The sequence below is a fragment of the Erpetoichthys calabaricus genome, chromosome 3 (assembly GCF_900747795.2).
Source record: "Erpetoichthys calabaricus chromosome 3, fErpCal1.3, whole genome shotgun sequence".
Lineage (NCBI taxonomy): Eukaryota > Metazoa > Chordata > Cladistia > Polypteriformes > Polypteridae > Erpetoichthys > Erpetoichthys calabaricus.
In genome coordinates this window covers 119,177,393-119,197,972 of record NC_041396.2, presented here as the reverse complement: position 1 = coordinate 119,197,972, position 20,580 = coordinate 119,177,393, and the positions used below count along the sequence as shown (strand labels likewise).

The 20,580-nt window shown below is 37.3% G+C and overlaps 1 protein-coding gene across 2 annotated transcripts in view; it reads right to left on the bottom strand.

The window, feature by feature from the left end:
- The window catches only part of LOC114649337 (calpain-1 catalytic subunit-like), a 125,766-nt gene that overhangs the window by 46,410 nt on the left and 58,776 nt on the right, over window positions 1-20,580 (bottom strand). For both annotated transcript variants that reach the window (XR_007934344.1, XM_028798843.2), the window contains exon 9: window positions 13,088-13,162. Coding sequence is in view for 1 of the 2 variants with exons in the window: in XM_028798843.2 (XP_028654676.1) it covers window positions 13,088-13,162 (75 nt within the window). In the remaining variant the exon portion in view is untranslated. The remainder of the gene's footprint in view (window positions 1-13,087; window positions 13,163-20,580) is intronic.

Sequence of the window (20,580 nt, the reverse complement as noted above, 5' to 3'; positions counted from 1 at the left end):
AGTAGGCTGTTCTTGTTTGCAGATTTTGTCCCTCATAATGACATATTCCTTTTCAGGTCATTTTGGCTTGAGGTTACTTTCAACGATGGGTAATGTTGTTCTAATTTTCTGTCCCTTTAAAAGATCTGTGAGGCATACTCCTATTGATGTTGCTGATGTTGCTCGAAAGGCTCAGAAAGGAATGGAAAAGACATCTTCTGCTTCATTAAAGCCTAAACTAGCCTCAAGTTCAAGATCAAGGTATAGCCTGCCAGAGACTGACTTGGAACAGATAGGCAAAAGAACAGATATCCTCGGAACTGACACTGCAGTATCAGCTCCATCTAAGAGCAATAGTGGAAGTGAAACTGCAAGTGAATCAGGCCAGGAGAACCCCTCAATTCCAGGAAGTTAATTCTAACTGAGCATGGCATGGCCCGCGCTACCCTGCGACCCAGCAGCACAGACCCCAACTGCACAAAATATTAGATCTGAAATCTTCCCAATTATTATCGCAGATCAGTTTAAATACCTAGCGGTAAACATCACAAGTAAATATAAAGCTTTTTTTCAACAATATTTTGCTGTCTGTATGGAAAAACTTAAACAAGACATGCATAGATGGTCTACCCTCCATCTTACTTTAGCAGGGAGAATCAACACTGTCAAGATGAATATCCGCACCAAGCTTCTTTTTCTATTTCAAAACATCCCCATATACATTAACAAATCATTCTTTTAAGAAATTAGATTCAATCATAACGTCATTTATTTGGACTTTGAAACATCCACTCATCCAAAGGGCGACCCTAGAACGACCTAAAGCAGAAAGAGGCATGGCACTACCTAACTTTCAATTTTATTATTGGGCAGCAAATATACAAGCTATAAAAACCTGGACATTGACACAAATAGATGAACACACACAGGCTTGGTCCACCGTAGAAATAAAATCCTGCAGTACTTCCGTATATTCTTTGCTTTGTATCCCAGTAAATACGAGTTATCGCCAATATACTAACAACCCAATTGTGCTTCATTGACTCAGAATATGGAACCAATGTATGAAGTACTTCAAAACAGAGAAGCTTTTATCTGTGGCACCTCTGCACGATAACCACCTTTTTCTATCCTCTCAAACATACGCAGTATTTAATGTTTGGAAAACATACAGGATTAAATCACTTAGAGATTTGCATATAGATAATGTCTTTGCTTCCTATGAACAATTACACTTCAAATTTAACTTCCCATCAATACAGTTTTTCCACTACTTTCAAATTAGAATCTTTGCTAAACGAAATCTGCCCAATTTTCCTCACCTAACGCCTATTTCTATTCCAGAAGAAATATTGATCAGTCTTGAAGACTCAGACAGCATTTCTATAATACAAAAAAACATTTTAAAGTCCCTTCCTTTCAAAGTTCCCAGAGTACAGTGGGAAAAGGATCTCTTACTCAACATTTCAGAAAAGGAGTAGAAAGCAGCCATGGATAGAATTCACTCTAGCTCCATATGCGCAAGGTTATAATCTTTTATTGAGCACATCTATCTTGTTTAAAATTGTCCAGAATGTTTCCAGGGCAAGATCCAACCTGCGAACATTGCAATCAAGCTCTAGCCTCACTGGGCCAAAATCTTTAATTGCCTTTCAGACAGCCTTGGTTTCATAATCACTCCTAATCCATTAACAGTGTTTGATGTACTCCCAGATGGGCTTAAATTGGAGAAGGACAAAAAATTGTGATTGCCTTTACCTCACTACTAGCATGTAGACTTATCTTGCTCAACTGTAAGAATCCTAGCCCACCTCTTTTAACTTAGTGAGTAACAGATGTCATATATTATTTGAAATTTAAAAAAATCAAATTCTCACTTAAAGTATCTGTTCAAAATTTTTTAAAAACCTGGCAAGATCTAATCAACATTTTAGAATAAGCATTTATATTGGGGGAAAGGGTTCACTTCCATCTTTTAAAGTTTTAGTCTGGAATTTAGCCTTACTCTGTTTCTCCTGGGTGGGGGTTACATTTATTTTTGTTAAGCTTGACCTGACTGTATGAAATGTTACTTGCTTTTAATAAAATTAATAAAAAAGTACATGTCTCCACACAACGTTTAATATCAGTGGATATTCCCAGACAACATACTGCTATCTTAACATTTTCCCTGCACTTATACTTAGTCAGGCCTTGATGTCTGTCGTGTATACATGCTAGTATTTCCGGGAGCTACTATATGGTTGTTAAAGGTGATAAAACCTCCAGGCCTTGATAGTGAGTCCTTCACAGGGTAAACGTATTTTACCACCTCTAGTATACATTTTAAATACGCTGGCCATCTTTCTTGGACATAATTTCTCACTAACTGTAACTGCTCATCACTCTTTATGGCTTCTTTTAATTCTAGTTAAAAGTCGAGTTTGCCTTGTGATGCTGGTATGCAGTTCACTATTACATTAACATAATAAGCTACTTCCATTTCTATATTTCTTTTCCCAGAGTTCTGCAGACTTCTTGACAATGTATCCACTACTACTAATGTCTTTCCTGGTGCATATTCTTCTACAGCACTGAAACGCTTCAGTTGTAGTAACAGTCATTGGCATAGTACTGTCACCCCATCCAAAACTTCACTATTAATTAGTGGCACTAGTGGTTTGTGGTGTGTAATTAATATGAATGTATCCATTCCTACATGGCATTTTTCTAATCTATCACATGACCACACTGCCGCTCAGAACTCCTTTTCAATTTGTGTGTATCTCTTTACTGCATCCGTGAACTTTCTCAAACAATACACTACTGGATTCCAAACATCCCGTGGCACTGCTTGAACACACCCCTAAGCTATAGCTACTTGCATCAGCCAACAAAGCAGTAGTTAATTTGGGTCATAATGAGCCAAGATAGGGCCATCATCTTAGCCTCTTTCATCCTCTAGAAGGATTGCATTTGCGGTTGATCCCAGGTCCATACTGAGTTCCCTTTTAATAAGTCATAAAGTGGCCACCCAGTGTTGACAGATCTTGTATTTTCCCAGGTAGTCTATCATCCCCAAAATTCTTTTTAGTTCATGCAAATTTCTAGGTCACAGGAGCTCTGTAATTTTACTTTTTTTCTGGGTCGGGACTTATTCCTGTTGCATCAGTTAGATGACCCAGGAAGCAGAGTTAGCCTTGTCTAACTGCACATTTCTCTTTATTTAGTTTAACTTCCACATTTTCCATTCTGTGTAGTACTCCCTGTAGAATTATTTTGTGCTGCATCGCATCCATAAAGTATCATGTCATGAATATATACAGCTACCCCATCCATAGCTTACAGCAACTTGTTCATTTTACACTGAAAATTTCTTGATTCAATGCTAAATTCCAAATGGAATACATTTAAAATGATCTAACAAACACTGTGATAAAAGTCATAAGAAAGCTGCTTTCCTCATGCAACGGAATTTGTGAGAAGCTGCTAGCTGCTTTAAGGGATGAAAACATGGTGGCTCCTGCCAGCTTGGCTAATGTCTTTTCTGTGGTTGGCAATATGAAGCATTCTCTTTTTATTTGCACATTCGGCTTATTTAGGTCAGCACACACTTTTACTTTTCCATTTGGTTTTAATACCAGTACCATTGGTGCACGCCATTCAGTGGGCTGTGTATCTTTCACACTCACCCAATTATCTTCAATCAGTCTACAGTCAGTATGAAACAAGTAGATGGATTGGGAGAGTATGAGGGGTGAAGATATTACTAGAAATGGGTGTATGGTGATCCTGATATGTCTGCAAAAGGACAAAGGTCCAAGTCTTTAGAGACCTGGTGCGTCCTGTTGACTTTGTGTTGAATGAATAGTTGCTCATGGAGTCCCGAATGAGGCACATTACCTGTATTGTGAGAGAGCATCAGAAACAGTATTACGGCCATGTGGCACGATTCCCTGAGGGTGATCTTGCTCGCAGGATCCTCATCGTTTTTTTGTTTTTTTTGTAACATTTTATTGGATTTATTAAAAGCAAGTAACATTCCAGACAAGCAAGTCAAACTTTTAAAACTAAGTTAAAATCAACCCCCACCCATGAGAAAGAGAACTAGGCCAATAGCCAGAGTAAAACTTTGAGTAGGAAAAAAAAGGGTGAGAAAATCCTTTTCACAGATTTAAATGCTTATTCTAAAATGTTATTGATAGATCCTCTAAGTGAGAATTAGATTTTTTCAAATTTCAAATAGTATATACTGTAACATTAGTTGCCCACTGACTTAAAAGACATGGGTTAGGATTCTTTCAGTTGAGCAAAATAGGTCTACGTGCCAATAGTGAAGTAAAGGCAATTACAGTTTGTTTGTCCTTCTCCACTTTAAGGCCATCTGGGAATACACAAAACACAGCTGTTAATGGATTAGGAGAGATTGTGACCCCAAGGCTGTCTGAAAGGCATTTAAAGATTTTGGTCCAGAATGATGTTAATTTTGTGCACACCCAAAACATATGGCCCAATGAGGCTGGAGCTCAATTGCAACATTCGTTGGTTGGATCTTGCCCTGGAAATATTTTGGACAATTTTAATCAAGACAGATGTGCTTGATAAAAGATTTTAAGTTGAATAAATGTATGCTTTGTGCATATGGTGCTAGAGTGAATTCTGTTCATGGCTGCCTTCCACTCCTTTCCTGAAATATTGAGTAAGAGATCCTTTTCCCACTGTATTCTGGGATCTTTGAAAGGGAGGGACTTTAAAATGTTTTTATATATTACAGAAATGCTTTCTGAGTCCTCAAGACTGATCAATATTTCTTCTGGAATAGAAGTAGGTGGGAGGTGAGGAAAATAGGGCAGATATTGTTTAGCAACGTTTCGAATTTGGAAGTAGTGAAAGAATTGTTGATGAAAAGTTAAATTTGAAGTGTAATTGTTCGTAGGATGCAAAGACGTTATCTATGTACAGATCTCTAAGTGATTTAATCCTTTAAGCCTGTATGTGTTCATCTATTTGTGTCAATGTCCAGGTTTTTATAGCTTGTATATTTGCTGCCCAGTAATAAAATTGAAAGTTAGGTAGAGGCATGCCACCTTCTGCCTTAGGTCTCTGTAGGGTCGCTCTTTAGACGCATGTATGTTTTGAATTCCAAATAAATTAGGTTATGATTGAATCTAACTTCTTAAAAAATAATTTGTTAATGCATATTGAAATGCTTTGAAAAGAAGCTTAGGAAGGATTCTTCCAGCTAAGGTGAGATGAAGGGTAGACCATCTATACAAGTCTTGTTTAAGTTTTTTCATGCTGACAGCAAAATTTTGTTGATAAAGTGCTTTATGTTTACTTGTGATGTTTACCCCTAGGTATTTAAATTGATCTGCGATGATAAAAGGGAAAGTGTCTAATCTAGTATTGTGTGCTAGATAGTCCAGTGGAAAGAGCACACTTTTATTAACATTAATTTTTAGTCCAGAATTCTTTTGAAATTCTGCTAGTGTTGTTAGGACTGCAGGCACAGTATTTTGTGGATTTGATATATATAGTACCATATCATCTGCATATAGTGATATTTTCTGTTCAAGTCCTTCTCTGATAATCCCAATGGTGATTGCAAATAGCTGTGGTGACAGAGGGCATCCTTCTCTAATTATCATGTTCTAGTTTGAAGTAGCTTGAAATAATATTGTTAATACAAATTGAAGCTTCTGGACTGGTATACAGTCGTTTGATCCATGCACATATGTTTGAACCATACCCAAATTTCTCCAATGTAGAGAAAAGTTAGTCCCATTCAACCATATCAAATCCTCTTTCTGCATCCTACAATAATAATATCTCCGGGGTGTTTGACTTTGTTGGTGAATATATTACGTCAAACAGGTGTCGATTGGGAACTAAGTGTCTGCCTTTAATAAAATCAGTTTGGTCTTGTGATATTACCGAAGGACGCACTTTCTCAATCCTTCTAGATAGAACTTTGGAGAGTGTCTTAATATCATTATTCAGAAGTGAGATTGGTCTGTATGATGCACATTGTAATAAGTCCTTATTTTTCTTATGAAAGATGGTAATTAATGCTTGGCGAAAAGTTTGAGGTAGAATTTTATTGTCTCTAGCTTCTGTAAATGTTGCTAATAAAAAGGGAGCTAACTTGGTTGAAAATGTTTTTGTAAAATTCAGCACAGTAGCCATCAAGGCTTGCTGTTTCCCACTCTGAAGTGACTTTATAGTATCTATTAATTCTGAGAGTGCCAGAGGTTTATCCAATTCCTCTGCAATGAGAGTATTTAGTTGTGGTCTGTAATGCATCCAAAAGGCATTAGGCTGTGTCTTGTCTTCTTTAAACTGAGCAGAATATAAAGACTTATAGTTGTTTCTAAATGTGTGCATTATATTTTTATGGTCAATGATTTTGTCTCTGTCTGTATTAGTAATTACTGATATTGCATTGCGAATTTCTTGATTGTGGATTTGTTGAGCTAAGATCTTATTAGCCTTCTCTCCTGTTCATAGTAATGATGTTGTGATTTAGAAATAAGTTGTTCTGTTTCTTTTGTTGTCAACAGGTTGAGGACCCCAGGCTAAGGGGACACCCACATAACATCTGGCTGTGGCAGATAGATAGTCATATCTGGAGGTTAGAACTGGACCATGTGTCTGCCTGAGGGGTTGCCAGCCAGGATTCAAGCTGTTTCATTGTATGTTGAGTGCAGCAATACGCTGTACCAGTACATGCTCCCAACGTGACCTTAACTTTTGGAAGAAGTGGTAATGGAATGCTTCGGCTCCCTGTCTGACACTTAACTTTACCGGCTCTGTTTTTAATGTACTAAATACAGAAGACATAGTGCTAATTTGGTCTATTCTTTTAACAAGCCTCATCTCTGTTGCTATCACTCTGTCTAGCAGGCTGCTAATGTTTATGCCTTTCACCACATACGATACATAAGTCATGAATATTTTCTCTTTTTGTAAACACTACTACATTTAAATTGTCCTATACAGAGCAATTTTCTTCCCAGCCTATTTAGGGTTTCATTAGGCTTTTCTAGTCCTTTATTTGTTACGATTGTCTTTTCACTTATAATACTAACATTGGCTCCTGTATCCATTTTCAAATTTTACAGGTGTACCGCTTGGCTCCAACAAGGAAAGGGGGTTACAGCATTAAATGTACTGTACTGTTAGTTTTCCGGGCTACTGGCAAACACACATGAGATAGTGGCAGGGGGCAGTGGCATGAACACACAGCACAGTGTCATGGGCCAGTGGCATGCATACACAACACAGTGTCAAGAGTCAGTAGCGCACACTCATGGGGCAATGTCTCGGTTCTATAGGCCAATGCCTAGCCTTGCATTACAGGTTACTGAGGTGCATTCACACACTCCACATGCACGCCAGACAGAGGTGTTGTATGGGTCCCCTAATTGCAGAGGATGCTCATTACAATTGCCAGGGGGCATTAATATGCAAGTGCAATTGATGTTATAACACAATTTTTTTCTTCTTCTGAATTTAAACAACATTCACAACAATACTTAATGTTTGCAATGCTTAAATTATACTGTAAGTAATGCCAAGTGTTGCATGTTGTAACTCTATGGCAGTTAATTAAATCATCATTTGTACCCTAAAACTTTCTTTTTTGCTGTAAAGGGGCCATGTGGGACACTTTAACAACAATTTCTCCCCCTTTTTGACATTGTGCTTGAGTAAAGGTAAGCGTTTAAAGTGTTTAAAGACTGCAGAAAAAGTAACTGTCTTTAAATTTTTGCAGCATGTTGGGGTTGCAGAGCAGCAACAGGGGTTCGAGTATTGAGTGTACAGTACTTTACTGTTTCATTTTATAATGGCTGACTCACTCTCTCTAACCGGCAGCTACATCACCAAGACCCGTTGCCTGGTAAGCTGAGGACGTTAGACCCGACAAGCCATACCACTTTCAAATAAACTTCCCCAATTGACGATCAAAAATAAGCCAAAAAAAACAAACATTATGTAAAATAATAAAGTAAGTATATATTAATAAAAAAGAAATGAACAAACTCCAAACAATATATATATATATCATACCCCAACTAACCCGACATAATGTTCAACCTCAAAAGTGTCTGGCGGAAAGTACTAATAAAAAGAAAAGGTGCAGCACAAAGTTAATATACAATAGAAACCCTCCCTTGACCCCATACTGAACACTAACTCAATAAGACACAGAAAGTACGAAATGCATATAAAATTCCAGAAGAATTAACCGAAAATGGGTAAAGTTTGTGAACCTGGTTCAGCTGGAAAAATTTTCCCAAGGAAATTACATGGATGAAAATGATGGCTTGCCCATCTCCCCATACAACTAGAAATAGTCTCACCAAGTTTATCCTCAGTACGTGGCGTAATCCAGAACCCCGGGGTTTTGCGGTGCAAAGATGTTGTTGTCGGGTATTGAAAGTGGCAGGTAGACAAAGGTGTGAATGATTTGGGTCGGTTCTTTCTCCTGTCTCTGTAGTGAATTGGTGGTCTAATAGAATGGGCTGTTTTCTTTTATTTCTGTCCTTCCATTTAAACAGCGAATGACCGGATGCAGGTGATGGGATTGACAGGACCAATTATCATGAGGGACCATGGTTCCACAATGTTATCTGTCCCCTTTTGTTTCCAGGGGAGCAAATTTACATAAACACAGATCATGTAAACAGGACAACCCGACAAAAGATGGGACTCAGCATAAAATACATTTACAATGACATTAATCATGTAGCACCGCTACAATTTGACTCTCATAGGCCAGTATTACATGCTCATGAGCCATTGCACCTTCCCCCCACATCCAGCCCTGTTATCAGCCAGTTGCCCATTATCATTTACCAATGAGTCATCATCACATGCCAATGGCCCACCTTCTGCTGCAGACCATTGGCCTGCCTTCAATGGCTTGCTTCTACAGAAATATAGACTGCCCGTCAGACTAGAGATGCAACATGGAATATAACGAAAGAAACTTTTACAAGTCGACTTTGTGATTTTCTTAGGCTAATTACTGTATGTTCTAACCCATTTTTAATCATTTAAATAATTAAAAAAATAATTTTGATCAAAGCTTTCTTTTGTAAATGTACTAGGTTATACTGTTTTTTCTTCTGTTTTTCAAGTATATTGAAATATGAATTTAGTTTCGCAGACAGATTACATGCCTCCAAGGTGCAATGTCCTACTGTCACAACCTGACCGAAGTGTCACTGGAGCACATAGAGAAAAAGCATGTTAAAAATGCAATTCATTATAGCAACATTGGAACAGGTAATTCAGCTTATGATGTAAAGAAATCTCACATTTTAATAACACAATGCAATTATGCAACATGGTGTACAGTAATGGAGTTTGCTTATAAATCCAGAAATTTATGGGAAGAAAAACAAATGTAAAAAAATAATTTTTAGTTGGGATTTGAACCTAGGATTCTGGTGTGATCCAGCAGCACTTGCCAGCAGCACTAGCCACCATTAATAAAACTGTAATTGTCAAACAGTTCATAATCTTTTTATTCCTTGTGTGACATTAAATTTAAACTTGAAAACTGGTGATGTACTTAATGTGCTTTTTAATGCTCATGCAAAAAATAATTTCAAATATTGTATTTATTCTTGTTATTTGCTAATGCTGAAAGTGTCATCTCTTCTCCCATTTTCTAAACTCTGAAAATGTATTTTTCAGTAAATTCTTAAAATAAAATTCAAATAATACAATACTATTGGAAAAGAATACAATAATTATAGCAAAATAACTTTTTTTGAGTGACTGGAAAAGCTTCTGCTGTTGTCTCTAAACCAAATAACATTCTGCTTTTAACATAAGTTGGGTTGTCTCCATAGTGCATGAAATTTATAGTAGTATATCTAATATGTATAATCACCAATATCTAGCCCACAAATGCACTGAAAGTGCAAAATGTAATATTTTTTACCACAAATTTCTGTTCTGGAAGAAGCTACTCATGAAATATGCTCAATCAAAACCTCCTTTACACCACGGAAAATGTCAGGAAAACATTGTTCCTTATTGAAATTGCTATTCTCAGTCTCATGATTGCCTATTATTCAAAACAATCAAAAATGCACAAACCCACACATTGTACCTGACTTACTGTGGCAGATAGGTAAACAAATTATAGCTCTGGTCATTGTATCACTGTGGAATACAGGGGGAAATACACAGAGCCCCAAACCCCAGACAAAAATGACACACACATAGTCGTGGGTTCAAATAAAGTTTTTTTATTTTTCCTATACCTTTCTGACCAAGACAAACAGGATCAACAGTGATTCTTTTCTTCTCTGTTCTTTCCTCAAACTCCTCTTCCTCCCGCAAGTATTGCCCTCTTCCTTCCAACTTTCTGAATGAGGTCAAGTGGCCTCTTTTATCTTGCACCTGGGAGTACTTCTGGTGCCACGGCATAGCCACAGGTCATTTGGAAGTTCCCTAAAGCAGGGACCACAACTCCCTTTAGCACCCTCTGGTGGCACCCACAGATCACAGCAGGGCTGCCTTACTGCACTACAAGTCCCATGGTTCATGACAGGTATTGGAATGGGTCCTAAAACCCAGGGGTGCTGCCATGTAGCTCTTGGGGAGGCATATAGTGTTTAAATGAAGCCTCCCTCCGTCATTCTGTCACACTGGCCTCCTGGTCGGTTGATGGGAAAGAACCAGTCCTAGCTGGGACGCCCATCCATTGTGTGATCCTTTGCAATCACAAATTTATTCAAACACTCGTCCCAGTTATTGTTAGGAAAAAAATACTTAAGATATAACATTTGGATTTCCTAACCCTCTTTCTCTCTTTCTTTCTTAGGACACGAAGCAGAAGCGAAAGTGGATAATGGCCAACTGTGAGATGCAGCATATTGTTGAAGAACTTCGGGCCCTAGAGGACCAGATCCAGCAAATTTTAGCCAGACAATTGCACGTGAGGGAGCAGAGGGCTCACCTGATAAAACAGTCTTACTCTGTAGCTGAGATTGTCACAAGTCGCCTGCATTCAACAACTTCAACCGTATGCTGTGCCACATTCTCACTTGGCCAAGTGAGTTTTACCCACATGCCCATCCGAATCAATGATGAGGATATCGGGCTGTTTCAGCTGTGCAGGCAGGGGATCAAGTCTAGATCATTAGTTGGCTCAGGCAAGCATTGCCATCTAGAATTGTTTCAACTATCTCTTCTCCTCAACTGTGCCGGCAGTCTCTGGAGATGTATTTGTTATTAGGGTTATTAGGGATTCAATTGTTTGTAACCTTCATATTTCTTGCCTAAAAACAAATCATTTGTTTCTTGTTTTTTTCCTGGTGCTCGTGTACGAGATATTACAAGAAGAGCAACAACAAGCTTGAGAAGCATAAGGACAGGGCTGTTAGAACCATCGTAATAAATGCTTGAGTAAACAACACGCGATATCCACTGTCAGAGGCTGATAAAGCGGATTTTGCAGTGCTCATTCAAAACATGAAGAAGAGGACCTCGGTGGCAAGAATCTTCTTTTCAGGTCCTCTCCCTCTAGCTAGAAGATCTGATGAATATTATATTCTTCTGCTGGCATTAAACAAATGGACAAGAGGCTTCTGCAAGGGATAAAACATTGGCTTCCTGGATAACTAGGATCCCATCAGTGAGAGACTGCATTTTTTCAGGCAAGACGGTCTGCATCCAGACAAATTTGGAGCCCGGGTCCTCTCCGAAAACATCTTGAATTTAATCTATCTTTCCACCATAGTTTAAGAAAAAAACTTGGACAAAAAGGTATAATTGAAAATAATTTAATTACTATTTCACCTCTAGATGTGCATTGTATTAAAACTATAACTATAGATTATAGATATAAAAAATTTGCATGAACACGAAAAACATAATTACCATTTCAAGCTGTCGTAGCACTTTGATTCAGCTCTGCTCTTCCAAGACTTTAAATTTGGCTTTGCTAAATGTTAGAGCATTAACCAGCAAGACTTTTTATATTAACAACCTTATTAGTGATAGGAAAATTGACTTTGTTACATTAAGTGAAATGTGGATTATCTCAGATGGTGCCGCAGTTTTAATTGAAACTGCACCTCCAAATTACAGCTTTACTCAAGTGCTTCACCAAGGCAAGAAAGGCAGTGATTTAGCAAATATTTACTGAAGCCAGTTAAAGTGTAAAGATGTCGAGTTTGGTACGTTTGCGTCTTTTGAGTATTTTGCCATTGTTAATCAAAGTGTGTCCCAGTCACTTGTATTGTCCATTTACATACCTCCTAAATATAATGCGTCCTCCAATTTGGAATTCTCACACTTAGTATCTATAATAATAATTACCGGTAATTCTGACAGATTCCTAATTGTTGGCAATTTTAATTCTCATGTCGATAATCAGTTTGACATGAAAGCAAAAGATTTCATGAACCTCCTGCACTCATTTAATCTCAGCCAGCACACCAACCAGCCCACACATAAGGGAGGACACACACTGGATTTAGTAATTGTTAAAGGATTGAAAGTTGAAGTGAAACAGGTCATAGATTTTGGTATATCAGACTACTTTTTCAAATTATTTAATGTAGAAATATTAACTACAACTAATGAGAACCATATTGTTAAAAAATATTACTTTTATACATCTGCAGCTTCAGAGTTTGTTAATAAATTAGTGTGCTGACATGAACATCTCCATAATCTTCAATTAGCTTACTTTGTGAATCTTTGGTGCCATGCCGGCCAGTTCACTGGGCACATTAAACTGAAGTTTTCTGTACGGTTGAACTTTAGCATTCCATTCTCACTTTTACTACTTCATGAAGCACTTCTGACACCATGTAATGACCTCACCACAAGGTTACCAAACATTTATTTGATTTATTTACCAAAGTATTATAACAGCACACTACTGATTTTGGTGCTTTTCCCATGAACACCCCAGAAAAGAGCCTCTCACCCCAAACACTCCTCCGCTTAAGTACTTTCTACTCAGCACCACCCAACTACATATTTCCCAAGCTGTTACTCATTTGATCTCCTGCTATGACAAATAGCTTGGACATATTTTTGTTGCTGCATTTTAAACAGTTATGAAATTAAAATGAATAAAATTTTAAAGATGCCATACCAGAATTCTCCATCTTCTCGTTTTAAATACAACTTTTGTTTCTGTTCTTCATGTACTCCTTTCCATTTGGAAGATCTAGCAGAAAAGAAAACATGATAAACTACTTTGGACATAATTGTTAATAAGATTAGTTTAATTAAAATTAGGTATTGTGTTTAGCATCTCCAAGACAATTTTTGTCTTCATATATTGCAATTATTCTTATCCCTGCACTAGAAGGTTATTGTATATGTTGTATTACTGCACATTTTTCACAAAGAATGATATTAGATTTCATTACAAATTTCTTATTAGACACTAGAACACTAATTAATGATATTCAAAAAAAATGAATGCCCTATGTAAAAAGTAATTCCTTCTTTAGACTCAGTAACATCTTACACCAACTTTAGCAGCAATACTACAACCAGATGTTTCTTGTGATTCTTGATTTGTCTTTCGTAACAGATGATGAACTTTTATCTGCTTTCATCTGCTATCTGCAGAACTGCTTTAATCCAATGACATCAAATGCTTGTTCATGGTCCTGCCACAATATCTCAATGGTGTTTTGCTGTAGTACATTGGTTTTGGTATTTTAACTAAACTGTTGCAAAACTCTCAAATCTCTTTCCTCTCCAATCCCCACCCCCACCCATTCTTATGGGGGCTTGTTTGTTGTGTTAATTCCTTTCTTGCTAAATGATGCAGGAGTGTAGCAGCTGAAAGACACTTGACTTGATATTCTTCCAATGATATTGTATACAGCATACTAAAGGGACATATTTAGGGCCTACTGCCACTTTCAGTTTACATGCTTCTATGAGGCCAGATTATATTCAAACAGAAGGTGAACATCCACAGCTATGGAGATGAAATGCAGCTTTACTTATGTATAACACCTGATGACCCTGATGCTCTGTCTTCTCAGATCCAATGTCTTACTTGTAGTTCTTTTTTTTTTTAATTTTATTGATTTTATTGTGATCATTCCATACAAATAGATACATTTTTACAAAAAAGAGAATTGAATACAAATCAACCCTCACCCCTGAGAAAGAGAGCATGGCCAACGAAGTAAAACTTAAAGCTAGTAAAAATAAATAAATTGATGAGTTTAATTGGCAGTTAAAGATAAATGTAGAAGAAAAAGAAATGGGAAGAGAATCTGCTTCCTCAGTGCTTTAAGAGCTTATTCTAAAATATTATTGACTAGCAAAATACCCGCGCTTCGCAGCGGAGAAGTAGTGTGTTAAAGAGGTTATGAAAAAAAAAGGAAACATTTTAAAAATAACGTAACATGATTGTCAATGTAATTGTGTTGTCATTGTTATGAGTGTTGCTGTGTTTTATATATATAAAATACACACACACACATATAAACATATATATACATATACATATACACATATATATACATATCTACATATATATATATATATATATATATATATATACATATACACATCCACATATCAACATATATATATACAGATATATACACACACACACACACGGTTTATGGGTGATGTTTGTTTTACTCTTTTTATGTTTATTTTATTTTATTGTAGAATCAACTCCTATCTGCGCACAGCAGGGCAGCCGTGGGCGGATGCGTATGGTGTATTCACTCCATGTTATCGTGCATTGCGCTGTCAGTGGTATTTTGATAAAAGAATTTGAACAACATATAAGAAGCGTATAAATTATTAAACAGTAAAACATTAACATTTAAGAAGTAAAGTTACATTAAGTACTACTGCAGTGCCTTCGGGTATACCTCATTTTTTGTTTGCCCATTACATGCTTAAATGTATACATTTTTTGGTGCACCTACCTGAGAACACGTGACATATAACCGAGCGTGGGAGAAGCATGGATTTTAAACACGCGTTGAGTTCATCTGCTGGTCTCCCTCGTGGAATAACTGGTAATGTTTGACTAAAATCTACAGCGAGTAAAACGACATTACCTCCTATTTTTTTTTTTACGATCTCTGAGATGTTGCTTTTTTCGGTTCAAGGCTTCATAAGCTTGTATGGTGTACTTATCCCAAACCATCATCTTTGAATGTTGCAAGACTTTCGCCTTGTATGTAGATCGGGGTAATTACATTCATTGCATTCCTAGTCTGAATCACAATCTGATTGTATGGGTGGTTACCTGGCACTGTAGGGTTGCCACCCGTCCTTTAAAATACGGAATCGTGCCGCGTTTGAGAATGAAATTGCGCGTCCCGTTTTGAATCAATACTGGACGGGATTTATCCCGTATTTTTTTTATCTTTTTTTTTTTAAAGCAGCGTCTCATGCAAATCATCCCACACGCATTTTATGAAGATGCCTCCTTTCCTACTTTTGATTGGGTAATACTTGATGTCATCGTTAGTTTGATTGGTGTTTTTAACTGTCCACTGAGGAGGGCGTGTCTTTTAAGTAGAGTCTGCAAAGTGTTGGCACTGAGATGTGGCGTCAGCGCCATAGTTGAAGCCCCTAACGTTGCGGTCAGCAAGTCGGCTAACATCCGCCATGTGCCGTCTTTCAGTTGCGAGAAGCAGATCATAGAATGGTTGAAACTGTTGCCCCTAACGTTGCGCCACGGCGTGTGGTTCGTTTATACCTCGTGTGTTCTCATTAAACTTTTATCTCGCGAATATGTTATTGCAATCCTTAACGGGAGCGTTTCAATAAACTGATTGAAAATAGTTTTGCATTTACCTTTTTAGTAAAAGGCGAGCTTTTAAGCCTGAGAAATCACCCCGTAAATGCACACGTTTAATTGGACATGTGTTAATATGTATGGTTACACAGTATTAAAAGACAGTGAACAACGTCAGTTACCTTTGTTCCCGCGTTTGATAAAAGGTGAGCTTTTAAGCCTGAGAAATCACCCCGTAAATGCACACGTTTAATTGCACATGTGTTAATATGTATGCTTACACAGTATTAAAAGACAGTCAAAAATTAACGTCATTTACCTTCGTTCCCGCGTGTGACTCGTGCTGTAAATGTCTTCCTTGTTTTTAGTTCACGTGATTACGTAGGAGGCGTGATGACGCGATACGTGACTCCGCCTCCTCCATTACAGTGTATGGACAAAAAATATGTTCCAGTTATGACCATTACGCTTTGAATTTCGAAATGAAACCTGCCTAACTTTTGTAAGTAAGCTGTAAGGAATGAGCCTGCCAAATTTCAGCCTTCCACCTACACGGGAAGTTGGAGAATTAGTGATGAGTCAGTCAGTCAGTGAGTGAGTGAGTCAGTCAGTCAGTCAGTGAGGGCTTTGCCTTTTATTATTATAGATTAGATCCTGCCAAGTTTTGAAAAAGTTCTGCAGAGATCTTCTAAGTAAGAATTAGATTTTTTCCAACTTCAAATAATATAAAACATCAGTTACCCACTGACTTGAAAGAGGAGAGTTAGGATTCTTCCAGTTTAGCAAAATAAGTCTGCGTTCCAATAGTGTAGTTTGTCCTTCTCCAGTTTAAGCCCATCTGGAAGAACACCAAACTCAGCTGCTAATGGGTTAGAAGGGATTGTGACACCAAGGCTGTCTGAAAGGCATTTAAATTTTTTTTGTCCAGAATGATGTTAATTTGGTGCAGGCCCAAAACATGTGACCCAGTGAGGCTGGAACTTGATTGCAGCATTCATAGGTTGGATCTTGCCCTGGAAACATTTTGGACAGTTTAAGCAAGACAGATGTGCTCAATATATAATTTTGACTTAAATAATTGTATGTCAGACCCCGTGACCCTGTGTTAGGATATAGCGGGTTGGATAATGGATGGATGGATGGATAATTGTATGCTTTGTGTATATGGAGCGCGAGTGAATTCTCTGCATTGCTACCTTCCACTCCTTTTCTGATATGTTGAGTGAGAGATCCTTTTCCCATTGTCCTCTTGGATCTTTGAAAGGAAGGGACTGTAAAATAATTTTATATATTGCAGAAATGCTGTCTGAGTCCTCGAAACTGAGCAATATTTTTCCAGCATCAAGGAAGTTGGGAGATGAGGAAAATTGGGAAGTTTCTGTTTAACAAATTTTCTAATTTGAAGATAGTGAAAGAAATATGTTGCTGGAGAGTTAAATTTGGAATGTAATTGTTCATAGGATGCAAAGATGTTGTCTATATAAAGATCTCTAAGTAATTTAATCCCAAATATTTTCCAGATACTAAAAACTGCTTATGTTTGCGAGGGTTGAAAAAGGCGGTTCTCATGCAGAGGTGCCACAGATAAAAGATTCCCCATTTTAAAATGCTTTCTACATTGGTTCCATATTCTGAGTGAGTGAAGCACAATTGGGTTATTAGTATATCGGCGATAACTTGCATTAATAGGGGCACAAAACAAAAAGTACTGCAGGATTTTATTTCTATTGCACACCAAGCCTGTGCATGTTCATCTATTTGTGTCCAGGTTTTTATAGCTTGTATGTTTGCTGCCCAGTAATAAAACTGAAAGTTGGGTAGAGCCATGCCACCTTCTGCCTTACTGTAGGTCTTTGTAGGGTCACTGTTTGAATACGTGGATGTTTTAAGTTCCAAATAAATGAGGTTATGGTTGAATCTAATTGCTTTAAAAATGATTTATTGATGTATATTGTAATGTTTTGAAATAAAAAGAGAAGCTTAGGAAGGATATTCATCTTAACAGTGTTAATTCTTCCAGCTAGAGTGAGATGAAGGGTTGACCATCTGTGCAAGTCTTGCTTAATTTTTATCATACAGATGGCAAAATTTTGTTGATAAAGAGCTTTATGTTTACTTGTGATATTTACCCCATGGTATATAAACTGATCTGCAATGATAAAAGGGAAGGTGTCCAATCTAATATTGCATGCTTGAAAATTCACTGGAAAGAGCACACTTTTATTCAAACTAATTCTGAGACCAGAGATCTTTTTTTGGTGAAAAGTTTGAGGCAGAATTTGATTGTGTCTAGCTTCTGTAAATGTTGCTAATAAGAGAGGAGCTATCTGAGCGGATCATTTCTTATAAAATTCAACAGGGTGGCCATCAGGGCCTGCTGTTTTCCCACTCTGAAGTGACTTTATAGCATCTAGTGATTCTGATAGCGCTAGAGGTTTATCCAATTCCTCTGTACAAGAGTATATATTTGTGGTATCTGTAATGCATCTAGAAATGCATTAGATTGTGTGTTGCCTTCTTTAAACTCAGTAGAATATAAGGATTTATAGTAGTTCTAAATGTATGCATTATATTTTTATGGTCAATGATTTTATCTCCGTTCGTGTTGATGATTGCTGGGATTACATTGAGAACTTCTTGCTTGTGGATTTGTTGAGCTAAAAGCTTATTAGCTTTCTCTCCGTGTTCATAGCAATGATGTCTTGATTTAAAAATGAGTTGTTAAGTTTCTTTCATTGTTAAGAGGTTGAGCTCTGAATGCAGAGCCTGCCTGTTCCTATGAATAGCTTCGCTTGGACACCTGGCTGTTCTTGATCTATTCTAATAATTTCACTGGTTAGCTCTGATACCTTCTTGGTTTCTAATTTATTTCTGTGGGAAAGATATGAAATAGTCTGTCCACTTAAGAAGGCATTTAGAGTTTCCCAGAGTATTCCTGCAGAGACCTCTGATGATGTATTTGTCTCTAGAAAGAAACTGATTTGTTTTGATATAAATTCAGTACAGTTCTTGTCTGCTAATAGAAGTGGGTTAAGATGCCATCTGCGAGATGAGTATGTGGGGCATAATGATTTTAGCTCCAAGATCAGAGGGGCATGGTCGGAAATAACAATAGCATCGTACTTGCAAGATTTAATCGTAGGCAAGAAATTATTATCTTTAAAGAAATAATCAATTCTTGAGTAGCAATGATGCACTGGTGAGTAGAAGGAATATGTTCTTGAGTTCCCAGTGACAGGGGACCTATCAACACTGGGTGCATAAACATTTATCAAAATCACTTTACAGTTAAATAAATTGCCCATGACAATCACATATCTCCCTTCAGGATCAGATACTACATCTGATGCTACAAATGAGACTTTTCTATGTATGAGAATTCCCACACCTCTAGTTTTCTTTGTAAAGCTGGAAAGGAACATTTGGCCAGTCCAGTCTTTTTGCAGCCGGAACTGATCCTTGCTTAGTAAGTGGGTCCCCTGTAAAAATACTATTTTAGCGTTTAGACCTGTTAGGTGAGAGAATACTTTCTTTCTCTTTAATTCGTGATTCAGGCCTTTAACATTCCAGCTCACAAAGTTAACTGTCCCATCATGAAGACATTGATTCTGACTTTTTTATGTCATTTTGTAGTCTTAACTGGAAGTGAGACAGCTTTAACCTTTAACCAAATTTTCCCACGAGTTATTACCATGCAGCCTATTGTTATGTTGGTAATTATAATTATAAGGATTAAAAGGATAGATTAGATATAGCTTGTTCTCTTTCTCTCCTACCCTTATCCCCCCCTCCATTTTGCCTCCCCATGTGAGGCAGGACCCCACTTCACAGAGTCCCAGTCCTCTGACATAACTAGAGACAGCGAGTCAGCGGCGTTTAAGGATTAAAGAGTAGAGATATCCATTGCTGATTAAGTCTAAATACTATATGCGTAAAATATAATCTTCAACAGTCTTGAAATATTAAGATAGTAAACCCGGAGAATGGTGTTAAAAAGATGGCCCTGGATAAGTATAGTAAACCTTAATGCAATAACAACAATAACAATAAACCAAGGGTATGATGTTAAACAGCCCCCTTTAAAGTAGTAAAATAATAATAATAATAATAACTTCTTCCACACATACACGTATAATTGTAATTTAAACATAAACAGAAAGTGGCCAAGATGAGAAAAGGATGTATAATTATGGTACTTGTATCATTGCAAATGGATTAGACAGCAGGTAATATCTTCTTGCCATGCCATGACAGGATGCGACTCACTATCGTATTTCAAAAAAGTGTCGGGATCAGCTTTCTTAACACCTTTTCTGCTTCCTCCATGGTGGAGAAAATGTAATATTTGTCTTGAATATCCACTTTCAGTTTGGCAGGATACAAGAGGCTGTATCTGATATTGGCTTTCTGTAACCACTGTTTAATGTTGTAAAAAGCACAACATTTAGCAGATGTTGAGGGTGAGAAATCAGGGAAAATACAAATGTGGTTCTTTTCAAACATAATCTCTTGTTTCTGTCTGAGAAGTGACATTACATTAATCTTAAATTGTAATCTCTCGAAGCGAACAATTAGAGTCCTAGATTTAGAGGTATTTGATCCATATATGCAATAAGCTGCCGCAATCTCGGTATCTGATTTAAAGTCCTCTCCAATTATTTTTAAGAATAGTTCAGCTACGAGTTTCACTGGGTTTGGACTTTCACGATTCTCAGGTAGACCTTCGATTCTAATATTATTCCTTCTGCATCCATCTTCCAGAGCCGCAAGTCTGTCTCCGAGTTTTTTGCATTTGGAATTCACAGCTGTTGCTTTTCCATCGACGGTAGATGCCAAATGTTCAGTTTCAATTCAAG